Here is a 24,760-nt window from a genome sequence, read left to right on the forward strand (position 1 = left end):
GCAAGTAATGCAGGTGTAGAAGCACGGTGGCTAGGAAAAACTCCCTTGGTCCAGGTTGGCCAGCCGGCCACAGTGGCCACCTTCTTGCCCTGTTTCACCCGAACACTTTGATCGCACACACATAACATACACACAAGTGCATACACACACACATTCCCCCTTGAAAACTACAGTAACGAACAAACAACAGGTTAATCTTCAGACAGTTTAAAATCCTGACGATGTTGTTTTCTCTTTACTCTACAGCATGTCCCTCACTTCCTCTATAATTGCACACTTGCCAGATCATAAATAAAAAAAGTGTCCCATGAGAAAGAGGCGTCCTGGGCCAAAGCTTCAGTGTTTCCTGTGCTGTGTGTTGCTGGGATCTAAAATTCAGCAAGTACTGTACTGTATTAGGAAGTAATGAGGTGATAAAGTAGAAGGAAATACTGTATTAGGAAGTAGAGAGGTGATAAAGTAGAAGGAAATACTGTATTAGGAAGTAGAGAGGTGATAAAGTAGAAGGAAATACTGTATTAGGAAGTAGAGAGGTGATAAAGTATTAGGAAGTAGATAGTTGATATAGTATTTGGAAGTACTGTATTAGTAAGTAGAGGTGATAATTTATGAACATTTGAATATCTTGGCCATGTTCTGTTATAATCTCCACCCGGCACAGCCAGAAGAGGACTGGCCACCCCTCATAGCCTGGTTCCTCTCTAGGTTTCTTCCTAGGTTTTGGCCTTTCCAGGGAGTTTTTCCTAGCCACCGTGCTTCTACACCTGCATTGCTTGCTGTTTGGGGTTTTAGGCAGGATTTCTGTACAGCACTTTGAGATATCAGCTGATGTAAGAAGGGCAATATAAATACATTTGATTTGATTTGATAAAGTAGCAGGAAGTACTGTATTAGGAAGTAGAGAGATGATAAAGTAGCAGTAAGCACTGTCTTGTATTAGGAAGTAGAGAGATGATAAAGTAGGAGGATGTACTGTATTAGGAAGTAGAGAGGTGATAAAGTAGCAGTATTCCATTAGTGGAAACCGAGACTGTTCTCAGGGCAGGTCTGCCGGTTTTGACTAGCAGAAGTGACTTTTCGTAGCATGTTAGGAGAACTTACGCAGCAGGTTAGGAGAATTGGGTTAAGGTTAGGAAACGGGTTAGGGTTAGCTAAAATGCTCAAATTGTCCCCGACGCGACTCAAACATATCTAGCTACAGCCATGTCTTTCTCTCGCGCTCTCTCTCTCTCTTCCCTCTCTCTTCCTCCTCCAGTTGTAATTGCCTCTCTTATCCTCCCCGTCACAATCCCCAGTGTCTGCCTGCAGCAGACCTTCAGCAGCTGAACAAAGGAATCCAATGCGCTACTTTAATAATGCATGAAAATAGCAACAAGTCACAGGCAGAGAGTGGAAGAGTATGTTTTACTGTCATACTGTATATTACAATATTATTGAGAATACAGAAGAACCTTGAGACGTTATGGTTGGCTAATTTCCTCCTTTCTGTTGACTGAGTGGTTTTGCAGGAATTTTGTAAGAGTAGGATTTGTACCCCAGAAAATGGCATATTCTGATTGTGTTGTTGTTGGTGTCGTACCTGTTCCGTAGGTGTACATCCGTATCCTGGACAACGAGTGGAATGTCTACAGACGCTACACAGAATTCCGGGCGCTCCACAACCACTTACGCTCACAATTCCCACAGGTCGACACCTTCAGCTTCCCACCCAAGAAAGCCATAGGGAACAAGGTATGCACGGTCAGGAAAATCACATGGTCGCCCTCTGTCAATGTTGTTTTGAATGACCTGTAGTCAAATGTATTGAATCTGAATGTATTTTTAAGTCATATTTTGGTCACTTGTCCATCACTTGGATCGACAGGCTTAGATGTTAGCAACAGTAGCCCCTAGCCAACATTACATCTCTTTATCTCCTGCCTTCATCTCTCTAGCTCTCTTTATCTCCTGCCTTCATCTCTCTAGCTCTCTTTATCTCCTGCCTTCATCTCTCTATCTCCTGCCTTCATCTCTCTAGCTCTCTTTATCTCCTGCCTTCATCTCTCTAGCTCTCTTTATCTCTTGCCTTCATCTCTTTATCTCCTGCCTTCATCTCTCTAGCTCTCTTTATCTCCTGCCTTCATCTCTCTAGCTCTCTTTATCTCCTGCCTTCATCTCTCTAGCTCTCTTTATCTCCTGCCTTCATCTCTTTATCTCCTGCCTTCATCTCTCTAGCTCTCTTTATCTCCTGCCTTCATCTCTCTAGCTCTCTTTATCTCCTGCCTTCATCTCTCTAGCTCTCTCTCCTTCCTATCTTGCTCCTTTTCTCCCTCCCTCTCACTCTCAGTTCCAGAGGGAGGGAGTCTGTTTAAGTCTCTCAGTAGAGTAGAGGGGGCTGTGGGTGCTTCTGTTACAGAAGTTGTAGAGTAACTTGACATGGAAGCACAAAGGAGTGCACTAGGCCTGGGGGCAGCGTTTAAAACTAGAGAGGGTAAGAGGGTGTTTGGGAGCTTACAGTAAAGATGCAGGGGGGATATAGAGACAAGATTGTGTTGGTAATTGAGTGTGTGTGTTTGGGTAGGTGAATGTGTGTATGCATTTGAGAGGGTAGTGTGTGTGTGTGTGTGTGTGTGTGGTGTAATCATTATGTCTGCTGAGCTGAAGTATCTGTCATGTATTTTTAATCTCCTCATTGTTTCTTCTGATTCTCCCCCCCCCCCCCCCCATCTGATCTCCTCTGATGGAGAGAGTTATGCTGTTACTTGTCCTTTAACAGCACTGTAGTCAAACAGATCAACTGTTCCCTTTATATCACTGACAGAACACAGCATCCTTGCAGCTAGGGAAAGTTCTATTCTAAAGTAGACTGAGCGATGCTGAGGCTTACGTGTTGAATGTGTTAGTTAATGATGGAGGAATGCTAATGCTACTGTGATCAGTGATCATGAGGAGCCTCTCCAAACCCTTTTTAGTGTAGCATAGACGTCTGCTACGGCATGGATGAAAGGGGAGAGTTGTCACAGGTGATGGGGAAACAGGAAGGAACATAGACACACACACACATTCATACGCAAACACACACACACACTGTGCCTCAGATCCATCATGGTTATCCTCATTGGTAAGCCAGAGCTAACAACGTTACACACCGAGGACCCTGGCTCATCATGCCTGCTAAACACACACACGCAGAGCACCTGGTCCAGAGAGAGAGAGACGCTGAGCTAATTTTGTCAGTTGGCTAAAGCTACTGTATGGGACTGTATAGAAAGCTAATCGTAGTACCATAGTACCTACAGGATGTATCGGCGTTAGCTTGCAGGATCAGGTGTATGACTCATGGAATGGAATACAAGTAGTTTTGTGTGATGAAACTGTAATCAATCTCAGTTTTGTGATGTCAAGCACCATAACTGCAAGTGTACGTAAGAATCCCAGCTCAATGTATTACCACGGCAACAGTATCTGAGCATCACTCGGCATCCTGCTGTATCTGAAAATCTCCTAACTGCATTGACACACACACACACACACTCCCCCCTGCCACTGACAGCTCCTAAACAGCTGATTTGTCAAGGGCTCGGTGGGCAAACACGCTAAATGTTCCCGAGCGCGCCCGTCAAATCTGTCCTGATGGCCACGCCATCACCACAACTGCGGGAGGAAGAATGATGACATCAAAGGCTGGGACTGTCTGTCTGCTCTGCTCCCTCTGCCCAGAGTTTAACTGTCAGGGTGTCTCTCCTCTGATTCACAGAGAATTGTTATTGCTTTGGAGGTTTTCTCTCTCTATATTTCTATCCCTCACTCTCTCTCTCCATCTTTCCCTCCTGTGTTACTTTCATTTGAATCAAATCACTCCACTTTCCGATCGCTGCTATCTTCTTCTTCCCCCGCTGGACTGCTTTGTAGAGGCAGTGTTAGGGGGTTCCACCAAATCACAGAGCACTTCCTCCCCCGCTGGACTGCTTTGTAGAGGCAGTGATAGGGGGTTCCACCCAATCACAGAGCACTTCCTCCCCCGCTGGACTGCTTTGTAGAGGCAGTGTTAGGGGGTTCCACCAAATCAAAGAACTGTTAGTTGTTTTTTAAACAACATCTTTCTGGATGATAACAATATATAAGATTGTTAATAATTAATGAATATTTTATGTTGTGTTCACATATAATATGCATGTAACGCCTTTAATGATGACAAAGAGCGACATTGTGGAGGTCTTGAACATTCCTGAATGACTTGTGATCTTTTATGCATTACTTGTGACATAGTTTGCCTTGTTTCGTAACCATATAGTTCACATTTTGTTGTTTACATTATGCATCTTCCACGTTAAAAACGGTGTGTTTGTCTCATGGCTTGATTGGGATACCCTATGGCGGATACGTTTTTATTCGCTAAACCCGTCACAAGCTTTGCATTTCGGTTCCATCACAAACAACTCTTTTGAACTTCACAAATCTGTTGATGGTCATGATCCTTTGCTGGAGCGGTGTTGGCCTTCCTCTGTCAGGACTACTCACATCTGCATCAGCTCTCTGTGAAGTGGCATGGCCGTGCATACTGCTCTATGTACTGTTCCCACCATGTCCTCATGTCTGTCTCATTAGGACTGTGGTCCACTTGTGTCACCATGTCCTCATGTCTGTCTCATTAGGACTGTGGTCCACTTGTGTCACCATGTCCTCATGTCTGTCTCACTAGGACTGTGGTCCTCTTGTGTCACCATGTCCTCATGTCTGTCTCACTAGGACTGTGGTCCTCTTGTGTCACCATGTCCTCATGTCTGTCTCACTAGGACTGTGGTCCTCTTGTGTCACCATGTCCTCATGTCTGTCTCACTAGGACTGTGGTCCTCTTGTGTCACCATGTCCTCATGTCTGTCACACTAGGACTGTGGTCCTCTTGTGTCACCATGTCCTCATGTCTGTCACACTAGGACTGTGGTCCTCTTGTGTCACCATGTCCTCATGTCTGTCACACTAGGACTGTGGTCCTCTTGTGTCACCATGTCCTCATGTCTGTCACACTAGGACTGTGGTCCTCTTGTGTCACCATGTCCTCATGTCTGTCACACTAGGACTGTGGTCCTCTTGTGTCACCATGTCCTCATGTCTGTCACACTAGGACTGTGGTCCTCTTGTGTCACCATGTCCTCATGTCTGTCACACTAGGACTGTGGTCCTCTTGTGTCACCATGTCCTCATGTCTGTCACACTAGGACTGTGGTCCTCTTGTGTCACCATGTCCTCATGTCTGTCTCATTAGGACTGTGGTCCACTTGTGTCACCATGTCCTCATGTCTGTCACACTAGGACTGTGTGGTCCTCTTGTGTCTGTACACACACGTGGATAAACATGCCTGTGTGCATCTGTCTTAGTTGTCTTCCACTCTTCTAGCAATGTCTCCATGCATCCGTGTCTGTGCCCTCAGTGTTGATGTCCATGCTGCCTGAGTGTGTACATATAAACATGCACGTTCTCCATAGTCTCATCTCAGTGTTGATGTCCATGCTGCCTGAGTGTGTACATATAAACATGCACGTTCTCCATAGTCTCATCTCAGTGTTGATGTGTCGGGAGTGTAATGTGAGGTCTACTATAGTAACATGAGACATCTGGAACAAACAGGTTAGGGATGGTGGCAGAAAAATGACTACGGAGTGAGAGAGTGAGACACTAATTGTAAATACTCTTCTACATGAAGGAAAAACACACTACAACAACCTATTCAGCCCTTAGTTACTCACGTACACCTGGATTGTGTGTGGTAGTAGAGGAGACAGTCAATACATGTTACAATCACCTTTGGCAGCGATTACATCTGTGAGTGTTTCTGGGACTCGAAGAGCTTTCCACACCTGGATTATACAATATTTGCCCATTATTATATTCAAAATTCTTCAAGCTCTGTCAAATTGGTTGTTGATCATTGCTAGACAACCATTTTCAGGTCTTGCCATAGATTTTCAAGTAGATTTAAGTCAAAACTGTAACTTGGCCACTAAGGAACATTCACCATCGTCTTGGTAAGCAACTCCAGTGTATATTTGGCCTTGTGTTGTAGGTTATTGTCCTGCTGAAATGTGTATTCATCTCCCAGTGTCTGTTGAAAAGCAGACTGAATCTCCCTGGTCTTTGTAGTTGAATCTGTGTTTGAATTTCACTGCTCAACTGAGGGACCTTCCAGATAATTGCATGTATGTAGTACAGAGATGAAGTAGTCATTCAAAAATCATGTTAAACACTATTATTGCAAACAGAGTGAATCCATGTAATTTATTGACTCAAGACATTTCAGCTTTTCATTTTTAATGAATTTGTAAAAAATTATAAACACATAATTGCACTTTGAAATTATGGGGTATTGTGTGTAGGTCAGTGACAAAATCTCAACCTAATCCATTTTAAATTCAGGCTTTAACACAACAAAATGTAGAAAAGGTAAGGCATGGTATATACCTAGCATTCTGATGAGGAGAGAGATGTCATGGCTATGAAGAATCCTACAAGTGGATATGTGTGTAGAGTAGGAAAGGGAAGAGCTGAAAAGTGGATAAGTGTGTAGGGTAGGAGGGTGGAGAAGAATGCCGGCTGTCAGATTAGATATGGTCCCATCTGTCATGTCTCATTTAATGGTTTATTTACATTGAGATGCCATCCTGGTTTTAAGATTCATAACATATGAATCATACTCTGGAGAAGAGTATTTCTATGTATTATGGTTTCCCGTTAAAGCCTGAATTTAAAATGGTTTAAATTGAGATTTTGTCACTGACCTACACACAATACCCCATAATTTCAAAGTGCAATTATGTGTTTAGAATGTTTTACAAATTCATTAAAAATGAAAAGCTGAAATGTCTTGAGTCAATAAGTTACATGGACTCACTCTGTGTGCAATAATAGTGTTTAACATGATTTTTGAATGACTACCTCATCTCTGTACGTATAATTATCTGTAAGGTCCCTCAGCTGAGCAGTGAAATTCAAACACAGATTCAACACCAAAAGACCAGGGAGTTTGTCTGCTTTTCAACAGACACTGAGAGATGAATTCACCTTTCAGCAGGACAATAACCTAAAACACAAGGCCAAATATACACTGGAGTTGCTTACCAAGACGACGGTTAATGTTCCTGAGTGGCTGAGTTCAAGTTCTGACTGAAATGGTTGTCTAGCAATGATCAACAACCAATTTGACAGAGCTTGAAGAATTTAGAAAATTCTCTCTCCCCCCTCCCTATGTACAGTATTAACGTCTACCTCTCCTCTGTCCTCTCCTGTCCTCAGGATGCCAGGTTTGTAGAGGAGCGTAGGAAACAGCTGCAGTCGTATCTGAGGATGGTGTTGAACAAGCTGATCCAGACCCTGCCAGAGTTCTCTGCTAAACCCACCAAGGAGACCCTGCTGCAGCTGCTGCCCTTCTGCCTGTGAGTGACCACACTGTCTGTCTGTCTGTGTATGTGCATCTGAGTTTGAATTGTCAGATGGGGTAAACACATATTTTACAAAGTGCTTCCTAATAATATATTGCCTGACACATCTGAGTCCTCTAGATAATGCTAGTTGTTCAGTAAACACCTTCAAAGTGGCTTGTTGTGCCAGCCCAGTTATAGCATCCAGTCATTTACTGCGTTGTTCACTCCAATTCCCACACCAGTTGAGGCTGTGACCTCTCAGTGAGCGCGTACAATCACAGGTCCCGACAAGAATCTAATTTCCTGTTCTGGCAGCTGATAGTCATAACACCAAGGTTCTAAAACTGAGATCAAATAAAGAGCGGAGTTGATCTATCCTCTGATATCTACATTCACGTTAGGCTGGATGACCCATCCAAAATGGTGACCTCTCTGAGCAATTCCTAGTGTGGCCGCCATGTTGTTAACGGGCCCCTGGTTAGGAGGGGGCTGGGATGGAGAGAGGAAGAAAGAGAGAGCGACGAAAACCCGATTCATCAAAAGTTGCACTTCATCACTCTTCTCTTGGGAGGGGACTCAGTCTCACCCCAAAAGTGTCCCCTTAGTTTCAGCAGTCATCAAAATGGCACACAGAAAACAGAGTTCTAGCCTCATTTATAAATATTGTGTAGAAACTATTCTAAAATACTACTTACGAACGGAATTTAGAATGTTGTATAAATAGTATGATTTATCAAACAATCCTACGAGCGGTGAATGCATATAGGAAATAACCATTGACAAATACCAACTGTTCTCAGCCTCAATGCTTGTTCGTGACCTTGGCTATTTGCATTTCAAAACACCCCTAATTAACCAAATGGTCAAAATCATCCCTTTAAAGCCTGTGGGTATATACACTGAGTGTACAAAACATTAGGAACACTTTCCTAATATTGAGGTGCACCCCCTTTTGCCCTCAGAACAGCCTCAGTTCGTTGGGTCATGGTCTCTACAAGGTGTCCAAAGTGTTCCACAGGGATGCTGGCCCATGTTGACTCCAATACTTCCCACAGCTGTGTCAAGTTGGCTGGATGTCCTTTGGGTGGTGGATCATTCTTGATACATACAGCAAACTGTTAAGCATGAAAAACCCAGCAGCGTTGCTGTTCTTAACACAAACCAGTGCGCCTGGCGCCTACTACCATAACCTGTTCAAAGGCACTTCAATATTTTGTCTTGCCCATTCACCCTCAATGACACACATACACAATCCATGTCTCAGTTGTCTCGAGGCTTAAAAATTCTTTAACCTCACTCCTCCAAGTGACATCAATAAGGGATCATAGCTACGTTACTAACCTCTGGTTTCCTTTGCTGACCTCTTGACCTTTTGTCTCCCCCCAGGGACATTCCAGTGGCCAGCGACGGGAGCAGTAAGACGGCCCGGTCCAAATCCTCGTCAAGCTTCCCCATACTTGGGCGCAGCCACAACCAGGAGGGCCGCAACCTAGAGCCCCAGAGCGGCGACCTCTAACCTTTACCCTGTGACCTCTGACCTCTTCTTTGATTGGATTATACAGAGGAGTTTGTTGGTGCTCCTCCTGGATGGATTATGAGCCATAGAGGGGGACAGAATGACAGTGAAGGCTATGCAGGCGAGAGGCATGACACTGCTCCTCCTTTAGGCTTTCTACAGGTTAGCAGGACATTATATCCTCCCTCTCTGGGATTTACAGAGGCAGACTCTTCCTTCTCTCTGACCCTGCCTGGAGATTTACTCAAAGACCACACGTGGAATAGCTGGGTCTACAACAGACATTGAACCAAGATGGGGGGGGCTGTTTCCTAATTTTACTCAGTTTTGTAGTGAAACTGTATCATGGTCATGGTGCCTACAGTGTTTTCTAGCTTTTTTGCAGTGAGGGGAAGGGACATATAAAAATGTGTTCTTTATACAATGTTTTTTTCTTGGCGAATGTCAGCATTTTGGTGCCATTTTTGATTTTGACATCATCCCTTTACCTGACATTAGCCAAAGCGATGGGCGTTCATCTTTTATATTTCTGTTACCAAACTGTTACCATACGATAATCTGCACAATGTCATATTCCATCACACAATTTAAGGATTTTAGCAATGCAAATAAGTCTGCTGGATTGACTATCCAGCCGTTCCAATGATTGTGAACTGAATGTAACTTAGCAGGAGACTTAACAGTGAATAGATCGTAGATGAACGCTTGAAGAGAAGCTTGATCAAGTGCATGAAACGTGTACACTGCTTTAACTTAAATACATACAGTACATATTACTCAAGAATAGAGATTACTGGACTTGGAAAGAAAATAAGAGATTACTTGGCAAATATTTGATGGAAGTTGTTCTTGTGACTGCCCCCAGTCAGCTGTCCAATCAGAACTGTTAAAAGAAGACGTAAACAGGAAGTAGCAGATGATAACCTAGAATGTAAATCAGTTTGTACACATCAATAATATGAGCAAATTATAAAATTATTACCACTCTTCTTTTGAAGCACAATAATCAAGTATTAATGATAAACAAGAAACATTTTTCATTAACTACGACAAACAGTGCTGGTGTTGCATATTGTATGTTACACATTTAATGGAGAAACAGTTATCATAATGTCTGCAATCATGGACCCTGGTTATAGACACAACAAAACGCTCAATTGATCTATTCTTTCTACTCAGGCGTTAAGCGACGTTATCCTGGCCACTCTTTTACAGTACCAGAGAGGAGGAGGTCATATTTGCCACTACTAAACCAAGGTTAATTACTGTTCCTGTCACATGGCTAGGACCAGGAGTTTTCCCCAGACCATGGGACCTGACCTGGAGAAACTCCAGACCCTAGTTGTAGACTGTAACTAGAGCCCAGAGTATTTCCTGGTCATTTAATTTCTAAGACTGAGAGGGTTTCCCTGTCAGATCACATGGTCAGGAGAAGGAAAAACTCCTGGCCTTCCACAGCACTCCTATCTTTAGAGGGCTTCTCTTGTACCTTCGTTCCTAGCTTTTAGCCCAACAGTCTGCCTTACATCACTGTCAGTGGCACAGAGAGACAAATGAATAAAGGGGTTCATACTGTACGTACATACCAACGGTGTTGTGTTGTTGTGGTGTTCTACATCATTCTAAAGCAGTAACAGAATGGGACAAAGTTTGTTCTTGATGATTAATTAAGGGCATGAACATTAGAAATGTAAATAAAATCGGATGGATTTACATTATGTATACTTAAGCAATAAGGCACGAGGGACTGTGTTATATGGCCAATATACCACGGCCAAGGGCTGTTCTTGGCACGACGCAATAAGGCCCCGAGGTGCCTTATTGCTATTATAAACTGGTTACCAACCTAATTAGAGCAGTGAATATAAATGCTTTGTCATACCCGTAGTATACGTCTGTCAGCCAATAAGCATTCAGGGCTCGAACCACCCAGTTTATAAATTAGTGTACATACTGTGTCCGGTATATGATGAACATTAGAAATGTAAATAAAATCGGATGGATGTACATTATGTATACTTAAGCAATAAGGCACGAGGGACTGTGTTATATGGCCAATATACCACGGCTAAGGGCTGTTCTTGGCACGACGCAATAAGGCCCCGAGGTGCCTTAAATGCTTTGTCATACCCGTGACTGTCATACCCTAGAAGGAAGGAACCTAGGAAGAAACCTTGACAGGAACCAGGCTCCGAGCAGTGGCCGGGCTCTGGCTGGGCCACTCAAGGACATTACGAGATACAGTACCAGTCAAAAGTTTGGACACACCTCATTCAAGGGTTTTTCTTTATTTTTACTATTTTCTACGTTATAGAATAATAGTGAAGACATCAAATTTATGAAATAACATTTATGGTAAGAAGAACAGTAAAGTATTATCCGGTCTAGGGAACCTAGGTTTTCCAACAAAATGAATAGATGGCCACTGGCCAAGATGGCCACTCCATCACACCAACAGTTACACAGGCTGCCTACACAGACCTGCCAAGCTGTCGTTCTGCCACTGAACGAGGCAGTTAAACCACTGTTCCTAGGCCGTCATTGAAAATAAGAATTTGTTCTTAACTGACTTGCCTAGTTAAATAAAAGGTAAAAAAACAAAGGTTACATCCCAAATGGCACCCTATAGAGTACACTACTTTCAACCAGAGGCCAAAAGTAGTGCACTATATAGAGAATATAGCCTCAGACTCCCTGGCTGTAGATAATTGCCAGTAGCTCGTCCATCCATAGTTCTCGGCTGGCCTAGTACACGTCACAAAGTGCTCAAAGCCTTAACAATAGGCCCAGTGGCTCTTTTGATCAAGCATCCACCTGTGATCTAATCACTTTGAAAATCTATGGAGCTGCTACCGTCTACGACGGCGGAAGCTAAGTGAACTTTTATTGTTAGCTGAGCTGCGTGTAGAACTGTAGGGCTCCACCTCTCTCTCCAGCCTGTATCAAGCTGTGCGGGTATAGTACTGTAGGACTCTCCAGCTAATCTTAACCACAGAGATGTGCCTGGTCTCAGTCCAGAGTGATTGAAATCTCCTCTATTGTGTCGAGGAGGAAGCCGGTCTCGGAACCTAATTGGCGAGTTAATCTCATCAAATTGGGTGGGATTTGAGGACTGATGCCCTGAGGGAGGGGAGAGAAATGGGGAATGATTCGGACCGCAACAAGACATTGGCCCAGATATTGAAACTCAATTAACACACTTTAACGCAGTCGCATCTGTTCTGTTCCTTCACGAGTCCAGTTTTATAACTTGGGGCGGCAGGTAGCCGAGCGGTTAGAGGCGAGCCAGCAGCTGGAGGGTTGCTAGTTCAAATCCTGGTCTGATGGGAACAAATATGGTGGAAAGTGAGCTGGCAACTGGAGGGTTGTCTTTCAAATCCTAGATGCCATTGCCTGCCATTGTACCCTTGAGCAAGACAATGAACCTGTATGTGCGTCTTTCGGAGGGGTTGGGATAAAGCAAAGTCACATTTCAGTTGGAACTTGTGAACAATTGACCAATAAAGTGATCTTAATCTTAGTAAAGTCAGTGCAGATGAAGGAAAGAGACCAGGAGATATTGTATTGTGATGCATCCTTAAACACACACATTTACATTTGACATTTTAGTCATTAAGCAGACGCTCATATCCAGAGTGACTGGATTCATCTTCAGCTAGCTAGGTGAGACAACCACATATCACAGTTAATGCATTCATCTTCAGGTAGCTAGGTGAGTTAGAAACCAATATACACAGGCAGTTAAAAAAAGCCAAGGCTAGCTTTTTCAAGCAGAAATTTGCTTCCTGCAACACAAACTCAAAAAAGTTCTGGGACATTGTAAAGTCCATGGAGAATAAGAGCACCTCCTCCCAGCTGCCCACTGCACTGAGGATCGGAAACTCTGTCACCACCGATAAATCCACTATAATTGAGAATTTCAATAAGCATTTTTCTACGGCTGGCCATGCTTTCCACCTGGCTACCCCTACATTTGACATTTACATTTGAGTCATTTAGCAGACGCTCTTATCCAGAGCGACTTACAGTAGTGAATGCATACATTTCATACATTTTTTCCCCCCGTACTGGTCCCCCGTGGGAAACGAACCCACAACCCTGGTGTTGCAAACACCATGCTCTACCAACTGAGCCACACCACCAACTGAGCCACACCCCTACCCCGGTCAACAGCACTGCACCCCCCACAGCAACTCGCCCAAGCCTTCCCCATTTCTCCTTCTCCCAAATCCAGTCAGCTGATGTTCTGAAAGAGCTGCAAAATCTGGACCCCTACAAATCAGCCGGGCTAGACAATCTGAACCCTTTCTTTCTAAAATTATCTTCTGAAATTGTTGTAACCCCTATTACTAGCCTGTTCAACCTCTCTTTCGTATCGTCTGAGATTCCCAAAGATTGGAAAGCAGCTGCGGTCATCCCCCTCGTCAAAGGGGGGGGGGGGGGGCACTCTAGACCCAAACTGCTACAGACCTATATCTATCCTACCCTGCCTTTCTAAGGTCTTCGAAAGCCCAGTCAACAAACAGATTACCGACCATTTTGAATCCCACCGCACCTTCTCCGCTATGCAATCTGGTTTCAGAGCTGGTCATGGGTGCACCTCAGCCACGCTCAAGGTCCTAAATGATATCTTAACCACCACCGATAAGAAATAATACTGTGCAGCCATATTCATTGACCTGGCCAAGGCTTTCGACTCTGTCAATCACCACATCCTCATCAGCAGACTCAATAGTCTTGGTTTCTCAAATGATTGCCTCGCCTGGTTCACTAACTACTTCTCTGATAGAGTTCAGTGTGTCAAATCGGAGGGCCTGTTGTCCGGACCTCTGGCAGTCTCTATGGGGGTGCCACAGGGTTCAATTCTTGGGCCGACTCTTTTCTCTGTATACATCAATGATGTCGCTCTTGCTGCTGGTGAGTCTCTGATCCACCTCTACGCAGACGACACCATTCTGTATACTTCTGGCCCTTCTTTGGACACTGTGTTAACAACCCTCCAGACGAGCTTCAATGCCATACAACTCTCCTTCCGTGGCCTCCAACTGCTCTTAAATACAAGTAAAACTAAATGCATGCTCTTCAACCGATCGCTGCCTGCACCTGCCCGCCCGTCCAGCATCACTACTCTGGACGGTTCTGACTTAGAATATGTGGACAACTACAAATACCTAGGTGTCTGGTTAGACTGTAAACTCTCCTTCCAGACTCACATCAAACATCTCCAATCCAAAGTTAAATCTAGAATTGGCTTCCTATTTCGCAACAAAGCATCCTTCACTCATGCTGCCAAACATACCCTCGTAAAACTGACCATCCTACCGGTCCTCGACTTCGGCGATGTCATTTACAAAATAGCCTCCAATACCCTACTCAATAAATTGTATGCAGTCTATCACAGTGCCATCCGTTTTGTCACCAAAGCCCCATATACTACCCACCACTGCGACCTGTACGCTCTCGTTGGCTGGCCCTCCCTTCATACTCGTCGCCAAACCCACTGGCTCCAGGTCATCTACAAGACCCTGCTAGGTAAAGTCCCCCCTTATCTCAGCTCACTGGTCACCATAGCAGCACCCACCTGTAGCACGCGCTCCAGCAGGTATATCTCACTGGTCACCCCCAAAGCCAATTCCTGCTTTGGCCGCCTCTCCTTCCAGTTCTCTGCTGCCAATGACTGGAACGAACTACAAAAATCTCTGAAACTGGAAACACTTATCTCCCTCACTAGCTTTAAGCACCAGCTGTCGGAGCAGCTCACAGATTATTGCACCTGTACATAGCCCATCTATAATTTAGCCCAAACAACTACCTCTTCCCCTACTGTATTTATTTATTTTGCTCCTTTGCACCCTATTATTTCTATTTCGACTTTGCACTTTCTTCCACTGCAAATCTACCATTCCAGTGTTTTACTTGCTAAATTGTAATTACTTCGCCACTACGGCCTATTTATTGCCATACCTCCCTAATCTTACCTCATTTGCACACACTGTATACTGTGTACACCTGTGTTGTTGTTTGTGTTGCACTGCTTTGCTTTATCTTGGCCAGGTTCCAGTTGTAAATGAGAACTTGTTCTCAACTGACCTACCTGGTTAAATAAAGGTGGAATCTTTTATTTTTTAAAACATCCAAGGGCCAGCCGCGCTGCCCTGTGCTGAGCCAATTGCAATTTTCCTAAGTCTCTTTTTGTGGCACCTGACCACATGACTGAACAGTAGTCCAGGTGTGACAAAACTAGGGCCTGTAGGACCTGCCTTGTTGATTGTGCTGTTAAGAAGGTAGAGCATCGCTTAATTATGGACAGCCTTCTCCCCATCTTAGCTACTGTTGTTTCAATATTTTTGATCATGACAGTTTACAATCCAGGGTTACTCCAAGCAGTTTAGTCACCTCAACTTGCTCAATTTCCACATGATTTATTACAATATTTATTTGAGATTTAGGGTTTAATGAATGATTTGTCTTAAATGCAATTCTTTTAGTTTTTGAAATACTTTACTTAAAGCCAGTACCATTTCACTAGTAAAGATTGAAAAATGTAAGGGGCCTAGACAGCTGACCTGTGGAATTCCTGATTCTACCTGGATTATGTTGAAGAGGCTTCCATTCAAGAGCACCCTCTGTGTTTTATTAGACAGACAAGTCTTTATCCACAATATAGCAGGGGGTGTAAAGCCATAACACATACGTTTTTCCAGCAGCAGACTGTGATTGATAATGTCAAAAGCTGCACTAAAGTCTAACAAAACAGCTTCCACAATATTTTAATCATAATTTTATCTCAGCCAATCATCAGTCATTTGTGTAAGTGCTGTGCTTGTTGAATGTCCTTCCCTATAAGCATGCTGAAAGTTTGTTGTCAGTTTGTTTACTGTAAAATTTTATCTGGTCAAACACAAGGGTTGGTAACAGGCTTATTGGTCAGCTATTTGAGCCAGTAAAGGGGGCTTTACTATTCTTAGTTAGCGGAATGACTTTTGCTTCCCTCAAAGCCTGGGGGCTCACACTTTCTAGTAGTCTTAAATTGAAAATATGGTAAATAAGAGAGTGGCACTTTACGGAATTCAAAATTACAATGCTTGTCTTTCATAATTTGGTCAGATATACTTGGATGTGTAGTTCCAGCATTTGTTGCTGGCATATCATGCCTAAATTTGCTAATCTTGCCAATGAAAAAAATCATTGAAGTAGTTGGCAATATCAGTTGGTTTTGTGATGAATGAGCCATCTGATTCAATGAATGATGGAATTGAGTTTGAATTTCTTCCCGAAATGTAATTTAAGGTGCGTAGTGTAGATTCTTATTCTTTTTATTCAGTTTAGTCACATAATTTCTCAATTTGCAATATGTTTGCCAAATCGGTTGTGCAGCCAGACTTATTTGCCATGATCACTTACAGTGGGGGGGAAAAGTATTTGATCCCCTGCTGATTTTGTACGTTTGCCCACTGATAAAGAAAGGATCATTCTATCATTTTAATGGTAGGTTTATTTGAACAGTGAGAGACAGAATAACAACAAAAATATCCAGAAAAACACATGTCAAAAATGTTATAAATTGATTTGCATTTTAATGAAGGAAATAAGTATTTGACCCCCTCTCAATCAGAAAGATTTCTGGCTCCCAGGTGTCTTTTATACAGGTAACGAGCTGAGATTAGGAGCACACTCTTAAAGGGAGTGCTCCTAACCGCAGCTTGTTACCTGTAAAAAAGACACCTGTCCACAGAAGCAGTCAATCAATCAGATTCCAAACTCTCCACCATGGCCAAGACCAAAGAGCTCTCCAAGGATGTCAGGGACAAGATTGTAGACCTACACAAGGCTGAAATGGGCTACAAGACCATCGCCAAGCAGCTTGGTGAGAAGGTGACAACATTTGGTGCGATTAACAACATTTGGTGCGATTAAACACAAAAGAACTGTCAATATCCCTCGGCCTGGGGCTCCATGCAAGATCTCACCTCGTGGAGTTGCAATGATCATGAGAACGGTGAGGAATCCGCCCAGAATTACACGGGAGGATCTTGTCAATGATGTCAAGTCAGCTGGGACCATAGTCACCAAGAAAACAATTGGTAACACACTACGCCGTGAAGGACTGAAATCCTGCAGCGCCCGCAAGGTCCCCCTGCTCAAGAATACATATACATGCCCGTCTGAAGTTTGCCAATGAACATCTGAATGACTCAGAGGACAACTGGTGAAAGTGTTGTGGCCAGATGAGACCAAAATGGAGCTCTTTGACATCAACTCAACTCGCCATGTTTGGAGGTGGAGGAATGCTGCCTATGACCCCAAGAACACCATCTCCACCGTCAAACATGGCGGTGGAAACATTATGCTTTGGGGGTGTTTTTCTGCTAAGGGGACAGGACAACTTCACCGCATCAAAGGGACGATGGACGGGGCCATGTACCGTCAAATCTTGGGTGAGAACCTCCTTCCCTCAGCCAGGGCATTGAAAATGGGTCGTGGATGGGTATTCTAGCATGACAATGACCCAAAACACACGGCCAAGGCAACAAAGGAGTGGCTCAAGAAGAAGCACATTAAGGTCCTGGAGTGGCCTAGCCAGTCTCCAGACCTTAATCCCATAGAAAATCTGTGGAGGGAGCTGAAGGTTCGAGTTGCCAAACGTCAGCCTCGAAACCTTAATGACTTGGAGAAGATCTGCATACAGGAGTGGGACAAAATCCCTCCTGAGATGTGTGTAAACCTTTTGGCCAACTACAAGAAACGTCTGACCTCTGTGATTGCCAACAAGGGTTTTGCCACCAAGTACTAAGTCATGTATTGCAGAGGGGTCAAATACTTATTTCCCTCATTAAAATGCAAATCATTGTATATCATTTTTTACATTAGTTTTTCTGCATTTTTTTGTTGTTATTCTGTCTCTCACTGTTCAAATAAACCTACCATTAAAATTATAGACTGATCATTTCTTTGTCAGTGGGCAAACGTACAAAATCAGCAGGGGATCAAATACTTTTTCCCCCCACTGTACTGTATCACTCCACCTTGTTTTCACCCTGAAGTTAGTCCTCACTGTGTGTGTGCGTGTGTGTGTGGGTACGCTTGTGTGTGTGTGTCTGTGTTTGTCTGTCTCTAATTGCCTTTCAGTACCTCAGCACTGGTGACTGCTGCTATTTCTATTTCCTGAAACATCACACCATCTCAGGTCTGCTCATAGTGATGCAGATTCACAGGAAAACTGCTAAACTTCACTGCCCTGTGTTTTGAAAAACAACTAAACTTAAGGAATATGCAAAGTATGCTAATCATGTAGAATGGGGAAGATTCATTTTATTCTGGAAATGTTGGCTTATTTGGTAGAATGGCTTGAGCAGGATACATATTGCATATTATGACATATTGTAGACCCCCTCCCCCCACCACATACACACTCCTGCTCCCCTTCTCAATGACTGCAGTTGTTAGTCTGTCTGTCTGTCTGTCTGTCTGACAGGTGGTTAGGTTAGAAGCTGTGGGGGAAGTTAGGAGCTGTCTGTCTGACAGGCAGTTAGGTTAGAAGCTGTGGGGGAAGTCAAGAGCTGTCTGTCTGACAGGCAGTTAGGCTAGAAGCTGTGGGGGAAGTCAGGAGCTGTCTGTCTGACAGGCAGTTAGGTTAGAAGCTGTGGGGGAAGTCAGGAGCTGTCTGTCTGACAGGCAGTTAGGTTAGAAGCTGTGGGGGAAGTCAGGAGCTGTCTGTCTGACAGGCAGTTAGGTTAGAAGCTGTGGGGGAAGTCAGGAGCTGTCTGTCTGACAGGCAGTTAGGTTAGAAGCTGTGGGGGAAGTCAGGAGCTGTCTGTCTGACAGACGGTTAGTTTAGAACATAATGTCAAAAGCCACACTTAAGTCTAACAAAAGAGCCCCCCCAATCTTTTTATCATCAATTTCTCTCAGCCAATCAGTCATTTGTGTAAGTGCTGTGCTTGTTGAGTGTCCTTCCCTATAAGCATGCTGAAATTCAGTTGTTAATTTGTTTTCTGTAAAATAGCATTGTATCTGGTCAAACACATTTTTTCCCAAAAGTTTACCAAGGTTTGGTAACAGGCTTATTGGTCGGCTATTTGAGCCAGTAAATGAGGCTTTACTAATTCTCAGGTAGCGGAATGACTTTTGATTCCCCCCGTGGCCTGAGGGCACACACTTTCTAGTAGGCTTAAATTGAAAATATGGCAAATAGGAGTGGCAATATTGTCCGCTATTATCCTCAGTAATTTTCCATCCAAGCTGTCAGACCCAGGTGGCTTGTCATTGTTGATAGACAAAACTTTTTTCACCTCTTCCACACTCACTTACGGAATTCAAAATTACAATGCTTGTCTTTCATAATTTGGTCCGATATACTTGGATCTGTAGTGTCAGCGTTTGTTGCTGGCATGTCATGCCTAAGTTAGCTAATCTTGCCAATGAAAAAAATAATTAAAGCAGTTGGCAATATCAGTTGGTTTTGTGATGAATGAGCCATATAATTCAGTGAATGATGGAGCTGAGTTTGACTTTTTTCCCAAAATTTAATTTAAGATGCTCCAAATCTTTTTACTATCATTCTTTATGTCATTTATCTTTGTTTTATAGTGTAGATTCTTCTTCTTTTTATTCAGTTTAGTCACATGATTTCTCAATTTGCAATGCGTTTGCCAATCGGTTGTGCAGCCAGACTTATTTGCCATTATCACTTATCACTCCAACTTGTTTTCACCCTGAAGTTAGTCCTCACTGTGTGTGTGTGTGCATGCGTACGCTTTTGTGTGTGTCTGTGTTTGTCTGTCTCTAATTGCCTTTCAGTACCTCAGCACTGGTGACTGCTGCTATTTCTATTTCCTGAAACATCACACCATCTCAGGTCTGCTCATAGCGATGCAGATTCACAGGAAAACTGCTAAACTTCACTGCCCTGTGTTTTGAAATAAACTAAACTTTGGAGGAATATACCAATTATGCTAATCATGTAGAATGGGGAAGATTAATTTCCTTCTGGAAATGTAGGCTTTTTTGGTAGAATGGCTTGAACAGGATACAATATACAATATGCATATTATGGCATATTGTAGACCCCCTCCCCCCACCACATACACACTCCTGCTCCCCTTCTCAATGACTGCAGTTGTTAGTCTGTCTGTCTGTCTGTCTGTCTGACAGGTGGTTAGGTTAGAAGCTGTGGGGGAAGTTAGGAGCTGTCTGTCTGACAGGCAGTTAGGTTAGAAGCTGTGGGGGAAGTCAGGAGCTGTCTGTCTGACAGGCAGTTAGGTTAGAAGCTGTGGATGAAGTAAGGAGCTGTCTGTCTGACAGGCAGTTAGGTTAGAAGCTGTGGATGAAGTAAGGAGCTGTCTGTCTGACAGGCAGTTAGGTTAGAAGCTGTGGATGAAGCAAGGAGCTGTCTGTCTGACAGGCAGTTAGGTTAGAAGCTGTGGATGAAGTAAGGAGCTGTCTGTCTGACAGGCAGTTAGGTTAGAAGCTGTGGATGAAGTAAGGAGCTGTCTGTCAGACAGGCGGTTAGGTTAGAAGCTGTGGATGAAGTTAGGAGCTGTCTGTCTGACAGGCGGTTAGGTTAGAAGCTGTGGATGAAGTAAGGAGCTGTCTGTCTGACAGGTGGTTTGGTTAGAAGCTGTGGATGAAGTAAGGAGCTGTCTGGCTGACAGGCAGTTAGGTTAGAAGCTGTGGATGAAGTAAGGAGCTGTCTGTCAGACAGGCAGTTAGGTTAGAAGCTGTGGATTAAGTAAGGAGCTGTCTGTCAGACAGGCAGTTAGGTTAGAAGCTGTGGATGAAGTAAGGAGCTGTCTGTCAGACAGGCAGTTAGGTTAGAAGCTGTGGATGAAGTAAGGAGCTGTCTGTCAGACAGGCAGTTAGGTTAGAAGCTGTGGATGAAGTAAGGAGCTGTCTGTCAGACAGGCAGTTAGGTTAGAAGCTGTGGATGAAGTAAGGAGCTGTCTGTCAGACAGGCAGTTAGGTTAGAAGCTGTGGATGAAGTAAGGAGCTGTCTGTCTGACAGGCAGTTAGGTTAGAAGCTGTGGATGAAGTAAGGAGCTGTCTGTCAGACAGGCAGTTAGGTTAGAAGCTGTGGATGAAGTAAGGAGCTGTCTGTCAGACAGGCAGTTAGGTTAGAAGCTGTGGATGAAGTAAGGAAATAGAAGCAGCTGGGGAAAGTACCAGGCGTTGACGTTGGCCTTCCCACAAAGCACCTTGCCTGGCTGAGTGTAATCAGACTCCTTTCTGCTGCCAGACCCCAGAGCTCAGAGAGACAAGTCCTACCCGCCCAAGCCGAGGTAGAGAAACAGAGGAAGGACTCTACTGCACAGAGGTGATGGGAGAGAGAAAGGGAGAGGTGAGGTTGTTTGGTTGAAAATAGATTTTAAAGCAAGAAGGTGGGCAATGGTAGACGAGAATGTTCTTAAGTTGTGATACAGTTTTCACACATCCAAAGAAGCTTTTCCAAGTGCTGGATTGTGTGTGTGTATGTGAATGCACTTGCTTGAGTGTGTGTGTCCTATGTGAGTGTATGTGACCAAGCCTTCACTTAGCCTCATAATATCACCAGTGTGACAGCGGCTGTGCTTTTCCCATCGTTGTCAGTCTTCTCTGATTACATAAGCTTCTAGGCATGAACCTGGTGTTCCCTGATAGGACCAGGACTCCATTGGTGCTGTTGTTCTGCTGCAGTAATCCCCTGTGTGTTTGTGTGTGTGTGTGTGTGTGTGTGTGTGTGAATGGTAGAAAGTGTGTATCCATCCCCCTGCTCCAGTGGATCCCAGGCAGCTGGGTGGCCTATTTGTTCAGTTAGTAGTTTATTCATAGCGAGAGGAGAGGGAGCGATACAGAGTTAGGATTTGCCTGGTTTCGGTGCTCCGCTCCAGTGTGGTTGTTTGGCAGCACACCCCTCCACAACTCCAGCTACAGTTGGTAATTACATAATGCTCAGGGCTCTGTGTCTTCCACTGTCTGTTCTGGAGAGCATGCATTTCACAGGCCACAGGGTGGATACTGCTCTCAGTGCCACAGCTGCCTGCTGCACTAACATGCTGTAACTGTATGGGGGACTGTGGGTATTGGCACTGTATGCTATGGAAGTCTACGGGAAGAACAGGTGGACAGTCCGTTTTTTTTGTCTGTCTGTCTCTCTGTCTGTCTCTGTCCGTCCCAGAGGACAGCCATGTGTTTATGGTTTATTATTAGGGAGCTTTTAACTCAATATAACCCGTCCCCACGGCAACCAGGCCTTTTATTCCAAAGTACTGTACATCTCCATGGCAACTTACAGGTAACTGCCAAAATAAAGGAAACACCAACATAAAGTGTTTTAATAGGGCGTTGGGCCACCACAAGCCAGAACGGCTTCAATGCACCTTGGGCATAGATTCTACAAGTGTTTGGAACTCTACTGGAGGGATGCGACACCATTCTTCCATGAGACATTCCATCTTTTGGTGTTTTGTTGATGGAAAACGCTGTCTCAGTCGCCACTCCAGAATCTCCCATAAGTATTCAATTGGGTTGGGATCTGTTGACTGAGACAGCCAAGACATATGGTTTACATCATTTTCATGCTCATCAAGCCATTCAGTGACCACTCGTACCCTGTGGATGGGTGCATATAGCCATGGTAGCCAAAATAATGGCCTGCCCAGCATTTTTTTTAATGACCCTAAGCATGATGGGATTGCTTTATTAACTCAGTAACCACACCTATGTGGAAGCACTTGCTTTCAAAATACTTTGTATCCCTCATTTACTCAAATGTTTCCATTATTTTATCAGTTACCTGTAGTTTCAATGTGTGCATGTGTGTGTGTAGCGAGGCTATAGGTCGAGAGCATTCTGAGCATTGCTGAAGTAATGCATGTGTTTCATTATAAATGAGCAACATAGTGTAGATGAGCATCATATGCCAATCTGCCTGATGAACACAGAGGTTAATATGATTCCTGGGGTGTTCAAGACATCGGTCCATCTGTAAGGCTGTGTTCCAGATGGCAATCTATTCCCTATTATACTGTAGTTCACTACTCTTGACCAGGGCCCTATACAGGGAATAGGGTGCCACTTGAGACACATCCTAATGTATGGGCTGATCCAGGTTCACCCTGACTTCACCCATCATAATGAGGCCCTGCTCTGAACGCTACAATCCTGCTGGGACACAGCTATGTTTATCTATACCATGGGGTGAGAGAGTGAGAGCAAGCGAGCGAGAGAGATGGAATATGTAAAGTTGTAGCAGAGAAAGAGAGGGAGAGAGAATGGAATATGTAAAGTTGTAGCAGAGGTATACATAACATTGATTGCTCGGCAACCATCTGAGATTTGGGAAAGATTGCTTATTCCGTCCTGCCTGGTGTTGCAGAGATGGGCTCTTCCTATCTCTACCTGTGGATTTGTGGGTAAAAGAGGCAGTTACAGTACGTCACAATTCTGCTGATGGTCAGAGATATTCTACCCGTGTGATACAATTCCCATGTTGTGATTACAGCAGGATAAAATATGACAGGGACACTGGGTGCATCTCAATTAAGTCTGACCTGGCCTCCTCTCCTTTCCTTCCTGATTTTCACTGATGTTAAAGAACCTGTCCTGTGTCTTAAAATGTGTGTAAATGTAGGAGAGGATATGAGGAAAGGAAACTCACATGACTGACTGTCCTATCCTTATTTTCAGTGTACTTCTATCCAGCCTTGTGAATCTCTGGTCATACCCTGCTTCTGCAGTAGTGCTGGTAATCATCTACACGCTCCCAGTAATTACAGATTTGTCCAGAGGGGTTTGTGTGCGACAAAGGAGAATGCTACGAAAACTCCCTTGGTCTGATTAAGGACATTTTATTCCTCACAGGCTCTCACATCAGGAGAGATCTTGATGCTTTTTGTTTGGAGGATAGAGAGTAATTCCCTCCATAATTTAGAGTCTGATACACTGGGTGTTGGGAGGGAGAAAGTGTTGAAGAAATGTATGAGGGCATGTATCCTAGCAGTTAAAAGCGTTGGGCCGCCTCCCGAGTGCCGCAGCGGTCTAAAGCACTGCACCGCAGTGCTTGAGGCGTCACTGCAGAGCCAGGTTCGGTCCCAGGCTGTGTCACAACCGGCCGTGACCGGGAATCCTATAGGGTGGCTCACAATTGGCCCAGCGAAACTGCAGGTTAGGGGAGGGTTTGGCTGGGGGGCTTTACATGGCTCATCGTGCTCTAGCGACTCCTTGTGGCGGGGTTGGCGCCTGCAGGCTGACTTTGGTCATCAGTTGAACAGTGTTTCCTCCGACACATTGGTGCGGCTGGCTTCCGGGTTAACGCAAGCCCGTTGGGGAGTTGCAGCGATGAGACAAGATTGTAATTGGAAATGATGAAATTGTGGAGAAAAAGAAGAAATCAACCGATGTTCAGGAGTCTTATGGCTTGGGGGTAGAAGCTGTTAAGAAGCCTCTTGGACCTAGACTTGGCGCTCCGGTACCGCTTGCCGTTCGGTAGCAGAGAGAATAGTCTATGACTAGGGTGGCTGGAGTCTTTGTCAATGTTTAGGGCCTTCCTCTGACACCGCCTGGTATAGAGGTCCTGGTGTGCAGGAAGCTTGGCCCCAGTGTTGTACTGGGCCGTACGCACTACCCTCTGTAGGGCCTTGCGGTCAGAGGCCGAGCAGTTTCCATACAAGGCAGTGATGCAACCAGTCAGGATGCTCTCAATGGTGCAGCTGTAGAACCTTTTGAGGATCTGAGGACCCATGCCAATGTCTCCTGAGGGGGAATAGGTTTTGTAGTGCCCTCTTCACCACTGTCTTGGTGTGCTTGGACCATGTTAGCTTGTTGGTGATGTGGACACCAAGGAACTTGAAGCTCTCAGCCTGCTCCACT

At 44.3% G+C, this 24,760-nt stretch overlaps 1 protein-coding gene across 2 annotated transcripts in view; it reads left to right on the forward strand.

Annotated features, from left to right (window-relative positions):
• LOC106609547 (sorting nexin-29) overlaps positions 1 to 10,499 on the forward strand; it is a 160,498-nt gene extending 149,999 nt beyond the window's left edge. For both annotated transcript variants that reach the window (XM_045724039.2, XM_045724041.2), the window contains 3 exons: positions 1,591 to 1,731; positions 7,271 to 7,410; positions 8,785 to 10,499. In XM_045724039.2, the coding sequence (XP_045579995.1) occupies positions 1,591 to 1,731; positions 7,271 to 7,410; positions 8,785 to 8,914 (411 nt within the window). In that variant the 3' untranslated portion in view covers positions 8,915 to 10,499. The remainder of the gene's footprint in view (positions 1 to 1,590; positions 1,732 to 7,270; positions 7,411 to 8,784) is intronic.
• The last annotated feature ends 14,261 nt before the right edge of the window (positions 10,500 to 24,760 follow it).

This window comes from Salmo salar, chromosome 01, assembly GCF_965601325.2.
Source record: "Salmo salar chromosome 01, fSalSal1, whole genome shotgun sequence".
Lineage (NCBI taxonomy): Eukaryota > Metazoa > Chordata > Actinopteri > Salmoniformes > Salmonidae > Salmo > Salmo salar.